The 9346-nt window shown below is 30.0% G+C and overlaps 1 protein-coding gene across 1 annotated transcript; it reads right to left on the bottom strand.

The window, feature by feature from the left end:
• Positions 1-1998: 1998 nt before the first annotated feature.
• On the bottom strand, positions 1999-5400 carry LOC106759082. Its single transcript, XM_014642093.2, has 2 exons — positions 4980-5400; positions 1999-4174 (listed from the first exon to the last, which is right to left on the bottom strand). Exons 1-2 carry the CDS (start codon positions 5175-5177, stop codon positions 2279-2281), a joined length of 2094 nt encoding a protein of 697 aa, XP_014497579.1. The 5' UTR covers positions 5178-5400; the 3' UTR covers positions 1999-2278.
• Positions 5401-9346: the final 3946 nt, after the last annotated feature.

Raw genomic sequence — 9346 nt, forward strand, 5'->3', positions numbered from 1 at the left:
AAGTTATGAGCAGATCTTCAGTTAGTCTCGGTTTTTAAAAATGTAAACATTTGGTTCCTAAGTTATAAAAAATGTATCAAATGAGTCCTTTTTTGATATTCATGGTCAAAGTACAAAAAACAATCTAAAGTGGTGTTATTATTAAGAAACAAATCAGAGCAATCTAAAGATGTAGCAGTTGTTAAGAAATAACCAAAAACAATATTTTAAGTCAAAAAAGAACTCATTTGATACATTTTTTATAACTTAGGAACCAAAGATTTAAAAACGGAGACTAAACTGAACATCCGTTTATAATTTAGGCACAAAAAAAAAGTTTAAACCTCGGTGTAACATTATGTGTGAAAATGTGTACGTAACTAATTATCTCGCCTTTGTCAATTGTCTTCACTGGTTTATTCCATGAGAAAAACTGAAGAGAATAGGAAAATCAAATATATGAAAGGAAAGGGTTCCTGACAAAAGAATTTCACTGAGGCTTTTCATTTAAACTATGTGCTTAATCGTAAACGTTTCAGCTCGAATAGAAAATTATCACCAAATAGATATAAGTAATTATTTTCAAGTTAAAGTAATATAAAAATCACATGCGACACGTAAAAAATAATGGTAGCTCGTATAATATAGCTAACTAAATTTCCATTGCAAATGCTCCTGAGGGGGAACTTTAATAAAATTATATATATTATGATATGATAGAACTATTTTTAATGTATTTTATCATTGAAACATTTAAATAAACGAATAAATTTATTTCGTTTTACGACTCAGCCTTAATTAACACTTAACCTTTGTTTAACTTGTCTCCAATGTTGAGTTGATATCAAAGAGCAAGTCTCTGTTCGGATGTGAGGACAAAAATTTAGAAAGTAAACAACGAAAAACAAATTAAAATGAAAGAGAGTAAAAAGATAGAATAAAAAATAGAAAATATAAACGTATAGGAATTTCACTTAAAGAAAAAAAAATCATTATTAAAAAAATTACAGTTTTTCCCTTTTTTGTTAGTAATATTTTGTAGTTTTATTTGGCAATTGTGAAGAAAAAAATGGATTAAATTAATCAATTATGTATATTAAATATTACAAAATCATCATAATTGACACTAATAAAAGATAAATTTAGTATTAAAAAATATGTAACCAATTTTAAATGAAAAAACAACAATGATTATATCAACAGTAAAAAAATCTGAAAAAAAAATGACGGCTAATAATTTATAATTAAAATTAAGCTGATGGGTCCAGCGATATGCTTGTTTGTCGTTTGGATTGGGACCCACTTTTGATTAATTGAGGAGAATTTCTTCTCTATTCCATATTTTCAAAAATTCCCATTATACCTTTGATGAAATTAATAGAGAAAAAGATAGTTTAAGATTTTTTTTTTATTTTAATTATAGTTTTGGATAATAAAATATGTAGATATTTAGATTACATTTGGAATTCAAAAATATTAATTTTACACTACAATATAAATTTAATTATACAATGTATAATACAAAATTATATTTTAAATTATATAATCTGAAATTTAAATTTACATTACAATCTATAATATAAATTTGAAAAAAAAAAGATAGAATATAAATTACATTCTAGATTCTAAATTATGAATTCGGAATGCAAATTTACAATTTCAATTATATGATCATAATACAAATTTAAAATAAAATTTAGATTGCAAATTATATTCTAAATAGTAGACTCTGTAATTCAAATTTATATTTTGTACTATACAAATTTGAAAGAGAATTTCAAAATGCAAATTTACATTCCAAATTATATAATTTGTTATTAAATTTTGGAAATTATGGTATAAAGTTTTGAATAGGAGGTAATTAATTCATTTCACTAAGGCCATGGAGTGCAGGAAGAAAACAGCGTAAGAAAATACGGGTGCAAGAAGAAATCCCGTTACTGAATCCAGGTAATAAAAGAGGGTTAAAAAAGGAAATAACAAATTAAAAAAAGGTTATTTTGGTAATATAAAAAAAATTAAAAAATATGGGGAGGTAGAAGGCCAAACAGGTGGAGGTGCAGGGATTAATGCCCATATAAATCTTGGCCGTGTTTTCTCGTTTGGGCTCTTTATTCATTCAGCCCATTATTTTTTTAAAAAAAATGCCCACTTTGCTCTTATAATTCAATCAACCTTCAAAACATTCATTATTATCCTTACCAAAATTTAGAGATACGGAAAATTGTAATATTAAGTTCTATCTGTGAATTATTAATTCATGGTGATACGATGAAGGAGAAAATTGAAATAAGAATTACTATATTGTGCGGGGGTGGGTGGTAGAAGAGGATCTAGCAGGTTTGAGGAGATTCAAATTTTGAGAACGTGAAACCATGTCTCCCATTGAAGGGGTTCGGTATGTATTGAGAAGACTGGTGTTGTCTGTAGAGTCTCCTCGTGTAGTTGCCCTTTGCCCTGAATGAGCACTCAATCCTGAGAGAACATAAGCCCTTCCATAATGCTCATACACACCTTCGTTTGCCATCCTTCCCTGCATTTCCTTTAGTTCACCACAAAGACCAATATATAGTTCATCACCAGCTTTGCCAGATATGCTTTCAGACATAACCTGCTGACAACTCTGTAGAATTACAACAGCATCAGTCCAATCCCCACATTCTGCACTAACTCTAGCCTCAGCCATTGCGTTAGCAGCTCGAAGCCTGTTTTTCTGCCTGTCTACTTCCATCGACTCAACTACATCTATATCTACTACTACATCAGGTCTCTCAATCTTTACTTCATTTTTTACTCCCATACCCTTCATTGCTTTTGTTATGGGATCCCTATAAACACCTCTAACTACCAACAGAGCCATCTCATCACTACACTTCTCCACTGGAACATTCACTGTCACCAAAAAGTCTCTTTCTTCTTCAGCATACAGTTCTCCTACCTTGATAGTTGCCATTTTATCATTGTCAGTCCGGCTAATTTGGTAACTTCCTGCTTTTACTGCACCAAGTTGGAGACTGGGGTGAACACACTGAACTTCTACCTGTAATTCCTGAACCACCACACTCAATAGTCCCCCAATACACTGTGCAAATGCATCCTGTATCACATCCTCGTCTTGAATGAAGGAAAAAGTACCCCCAGAGATCTCGGAGATTCTGTGCATTGCTGTAGCATCATGGTCAACACCAAAGCCAAATGCATGCACGGGTATGTGCTGGCCCATACAACTGCTCCGATGCAGGGAGGCTGGGACAAGAGACCCGTAATCGCCTCCAAGATTGAGCCTGCTACCGTTTATGAACGAATCCTCTCCGTCAGAGAGCAGTATGATACTGCCAACTGGGTTCTTCCACCTGCTGTCAGCAAACACTTTGGCACCTTTCCTCAAGCCTTCTTCAATGTTTGTTGCACCACTCGGAACCAATGAATAAACTGCCTGCAGTGCATGAAGTTTTCCAGCCTCTGTCATCCTCCGAAGAGGAAAGATGCGCCAGGCTGTGGAAGAGAAGGCAATCACAGAAAGCCTGTCTGATGAACTCAGATTCTCTATGACAAACCCCATAGCTCGTTTTAGTAGTGCAATCTTTGTGCCTGACATGCTACCACTCACATCAAGAACCGTGACTAGGTCAATTGGAGCACGAGAATTTAGTGCTGATAAATATGATGAAGATTCAGTATTGTTTCCGGATCTCCCTGAACGAGGAGGAGCTTTGAGATTAATTAATACAGCAAAATGATCATGAGAGTCCGACTTTGCAAGAGCTGAAAATTCAGGATATGTTCTGATCTCCATTGGGTCTATTGCATTGTAATCAGCCTCATTGAAATCATCGGTAACTGGAGTTTCTTGAACCAAGACTTCATCATCATCATCAAAGATATCCGGTTCAGTAACATTATTAGAATCATGTTGTGGTTCTGTACCAGCTTGTGGGGAAGGAAACATCCCTGTAAGAGTTGTCCACGAATCATTTTGCGATGAATTTACTCGGTTGATCTCATGGGAGACCTTAGAAGAACGACTCTGAAAAGGAACCTCTTTCCATTTTGCTCTGCAAACTGGGCAAATCCGGTTCCCGTGTTTCACATTGGATGTGATGCATTGGAAATGAAAAGAGTGAGAACATTCTGCAGTAAATATGGCATGTCCCTGCCCTGCTTTCACTGAATTCAGGCAAATTGCACATGTCCCCTGCAGATAATGCAGAACAAAATGTAACCAAAGGTGATATCAAACAAGACCCTACAACATCAGAACAAGAAGAAATCAAAGAAGATTCGTTGATTCATTGCTCCAGTGCGTGTTTTTTCTTAATTAGCAGCTGAGATTTTCACAATCAACGATTAAGGGTGTTTGACTCTTCATATTCATGGCACTTAAAAAAGAAAGGAGTTGAATGAGTGAAAACAATACGAAAAGAGTTTAAAGGCAACAAATCCAATACAACACTTTTACCATATTGGTTTATAGGTTCTCATCGTCTTTTTTAACGTCATAGTATTAAAGTTAACACAAGTAAGAAAAATAAGAAGAACAAGATACATCCTATTATTTGTATAGGGTCTCTTAAATTTATTGTGTGGATCCAAATAATTTCCGAACATGCATTTGTCCTTAGAGGGTACTACACATGGAAAATGAGATGAAAAAAACACCAAAGCAATGAATAATAAATCGTTTACACAATATGCTACTTCGATTAATTTAGCCAAATACAAAGGCCAAAAAATTTATAAAAATGATATCAGTGATGAGTGGCAGATATCTATGTAAATATACTATAAACATTTGGTGTAATTTCCTCTGCAATCCCAGAATGCTAAATTGAAACAGAAAAAATAAAAAGAAATGCAATGAATGAGCAACGACGAAAGTAGAAAAAAAACAACTCTAATCCGAATATACAAAAGCAAAACAGGAAATTTAAAAGATGGGCCGGAAAAAAAGACTAGAACTTTCCCTGTGAAGATGGAAAAGGTTAAAGGGCAATGCTAACCTTGGAGGATTTGGATCTGGAGAGGCGGGGACTGGACGTGGAGGTGGGGGAGGCGGAGGAGCGGTGTTTGGATGAGGAGAAAAAGCTGTTGGAGAAGGTGGTGACACAGGGGAGAGAGGAGTTGTCAATGTTTCTAGGAACTTGAACACACTTGTTGATCCCAATGGCAAGCTTGACTTTTCTCCATCTGCTTTCCATTTTGATCGAAAAGGGTGTAAGAAAAAAAGGATGTGATGTTGAAGCAGTGATGGGAGAGTGAGGGAGAGAAAAGGGTGTATTTGAATGGGTGTGAGCATTGGAAGGCGAAGAGGAAAATAAGTGCAGGAGTTAGTTGCGAAGAAATTAAGAGAGATTATGGTGGTAACCGAACAAGAATGGAGAGAGAGAGAGGAATGAGGAAAGTTTGTTTGTTCAAACGTTACAGAATTGTAGCAACGAGTCATGGTACTCTGTTAACAAAATTACATGCAAAATCTAATATTGCAAAAACTCTTTCTACATACAGATATTGATTATATTTTACAAAAATATATAATTCATTTAATGTTTCTGTTTTAAAACTATTTAATGAATTTTACTACTAATTTAATAATAGATTTAATGACACTGCATTCCCATCAGAGGTTAACAAACGCGTCATAAATAGAATAATAATTGGTATTTCAACTGTAAAACATGTATGAAGGTTTTTTTTTTTTTTTTATACATTGTCCATGAATACTTCCATGTATGAAGGTTTACCAATTTCTAATTTTGATTTAGTGCTTCAGACACTAAAGGATTTGTACGAGTGTTATATGAATATCAAAGTAAGGTTGATTGTTTCAGATGGTGTGAAAGAGAATTCTAAGAACGGATTTTTCAATGGTGCTTGTTATAATTTATAAATATGAATATGGAAAGTTCAATCTTGGAGTTCATCTTGATATTCTAATGGTTATCTATTCTTAAGTAGAGAAGGATGAGGCATGTCGTCAGAATAACATGAGGTCCCAGCCTAGAGGCTTTTCTTCGGCCTAAGGTGAATGATAATGGACTAACCTTGTGTGGTAGCTTGATATGGGCCAGCTGTTTTACCACAACAAGTGCATGAATTTCCATAATCACATATTCATACTAATCCGGATTGTCAAGTCAATGGTTTGTCAAAATATAAAGTCTAGTTTGTTATGATATGTGTATATGAATCTGACATGAATATTTAATTGAATTAATATATCATTCATTGTTTTACTTCTAACTTATCCTTCTTCTATTTGTGTTTGTGTTGTATGTTTCTTTGTTTTCTCTCTTTGCTATGATCATCATTTTGTGAGTGTCAGCATAGGGAGATGAGATGTCCTTCGAGGAGGAGGGAGGTGATGCTGCATAGTAGTTTCTCATAGTAGCATCCATAAATAATGTTTGTATATATAAAGTTTAAATTTTATAGTTATTTTAAAATGACCATAAGACTTATTTTAGATATTAGTTAATATCTATTTTTAGTTAATATCTATTTTATCATATCCTTATTGTAACGACTCTTTTATATACTATATTTTTAAGATGTTACCAATATATTTATAAAATAATCTGTAAAATAATTTTTTTAAAATAATTTATTGTGAAAATAAAATTTCAAAATTGTAATTTTAAATTCAGATTCAAATTAAAATATAAATCATTATCATAATTTTAATAAAAAAATTAAATTTCATAATGAAAACATATTAATATATATTATCAAATTAAATAAATACATTTTATTTTATTTATCACTTTTATTGTTTATTTTATATAATAATAATAATAAAATATATTTATAAATAGTTAATTATTATGTCTTACATTTTAATTGAAGATATATAATAAAATTAATTTAAAATTCCAGTAATTAAATTTAATTTTTGAACCATGCTTTTCTTTAAAAAAATTCAACAATACAAGAAAAAGTTAAAAAAAATGAAAAAGTTATGATTTTTTGTGTTCTAATATTTTTTAATGTTGTATTCTCAGAAGATATTTCTTTCATTATCATATTTACCACTTAAAGCAACCAGATTGTTAAAGATAAAATGGTGCCTGAGATTTGAAACTTTAAACTCTAAAACGAGTAATAATTATTAAATAATTGTGATGGTATTATCTGAATCGAAAAACGAACAGTGATTAGAATATTATATTCCTCTATAAATTTCAATTTTTTTAAATCTAAACGAATGTTACTTAGATGTATGAAGCATATGGTTGTGAAAGTTAATGAATGAGTGGGAAAAAAGAAAGTAGGAAAAGATGCAGTGGTTGATATATAATATAAAATGGAATGTGGAATGCAAAATTATAGATGCACCCACCAAATTATCTACACCCATTTTCCAGATTATACATATATACAAAATTAGTTATTTCTTCATTTTGTAATTGGATTAAAAAATTTACAGCTTTCGTGTTAGAGTTTGAATTGTTTAATTTTGTAAATATTGTATTTAAATGATAAATATTATATTTTAACTTTATTGTTTGAATGAATCATTTTAATTACTACTAAATAAAAAATCGTCACAAATAAATTTTAATAATGTCAATAAAAAAATAACTAAAAATTAATATAAAGAATATGATTAACAATCCCTGAATTTTAATAAGACACAAATTTTATGTTTACCTCATCTCAAATCTCAAAAAATAAACAACTAACTTTCCATAATGTCAATATTACAAAACATTAAAAATATTATCGTGATTACAACTATATTACAATATAATGTTATGCTATGAAAAATAAGACTTAAGAGTTAATAAAGATTGACTACTTAAGGTAGATAGATAAGGGTTATTCAAGGAAAAATAAATGAATAAATTAAGATGTTTAAAAAGTTCACATAACGTCAAACACTAAGAAACTGGAGAGGAGAATTTAGGAAGAAGGGTCATAGATAAAAGCAACGATCAAAGCATCACAAAATACTTTTAGATATTATTAATATTATACTAAGAAGTTTTTCGAATATATATTTATCTTTTATCTTTAGTTAGTTTATTATTGTTTTTTATTTGTATTTTGGGCTTAACCCATATTTCTTCTATTACAAATAAAAAATAATAATAAACTAACTAAAGATAAAAGATAAATATAAAATAATGATAATATATCTAACATAAATCAACATATCACAAGATGTTATATTAATATTTTAAGAACAAAATCATGAGTGTTTCAAAAATATAGTGATTGACTCTAACAACGTCATTCGATGAATTTAGAATCGGAACATTAACGTCATATGTGAGAACAAAAAACTCTTCTCATCCTCAACTTAGAACTTCTTATGATATATCCAATAGTTTTACATCACATAAAAATCGAGGCAATTTAAATATCTCTTTTCTTTCTGACATGCAACACTGTAATAGAATTTCAAAATCCAAAACACATTTAAAGATTAATCCTCACGTGCCATCTCTTCAAACTTGCAATCAGAACTATAACAAATTCAAAACATAGCACACTTTGGAATAATTAGTTAAACAATTTCGTTGCTTATGCAATATTTAAAATTCAGCAATCAAATAGATGATTGCATATGAATATGGATCACATCTCGCAGTTCTTTAACTTAAATTATTTTACATGTGATATGTAATAATTGATTACAATGGTGGTATCTCAAGAAACTTAAAATTGGACACCTTTGTTTAAATTGTTCAATAAATACAAATATATTAAAAAAAATTAAAATAGGCGACATGTAAATTCCGAATACCTTTATTTATATGTGCCTCTCAAATTTGGTGATACAAGAGCTGAAATGATAGATTTGTTTTCCTAAATCATTGAATAACGAAAATATGTTGCGTTATAATCAATCTGTTTTTTTAAGAAAAATATAAAAATGATGATACATAATATTTATATAAACAACTTCTCATGTTATAACAAGAAAAACTAAATAAAAAAAGAAATATTTATATTCTAATTTTATTGTACTTATTTGAGTGATAAAGAATCTTTGCAGGTATCCATCATAATTTCTCTATCAAAAGACAAAATGTCGGTCGAATTTTTGTAAATACATTTAGTTTATCTCAAAATCTGATTTGCAATTTGCATATAAATTAATTTTAACTCGTAACTTCTTAAAAATCTATTAAAAAGATTATTTAAACATGTGCACCATTCTCTTCTTTAACGAACATGAAGAAGAGAACTAAGAAAAAGAAAGCAAATTATTTTTCAAACTTATTAAAATCCAATTATTTCAATTCTCTTTTTAAGATTAAAATAATCGCTATCGAGCAGTATTAGAAATTAAAATATATATGTAAGATAGTAATTTTAAAAGTGGACTTTTTATAATTTAAATAACTAAATTATGCGATATTCA

The sequence above is a fragment of the Vigna radiata genome, chromosome 4 (genome assembly GCF_000741045.1).
Source record: "Vigna radiata var. radiata cultivar VC1973A chromosome 4, Vradiata_ver6, whole genome shotgun sequence".
Taxonomy (NCBI): Eukaryota; Viridiplantae; Streptophyta; class Magnoliopsida; order Fabales; family Fabaceae; genus Vigna; species Vigna radiata.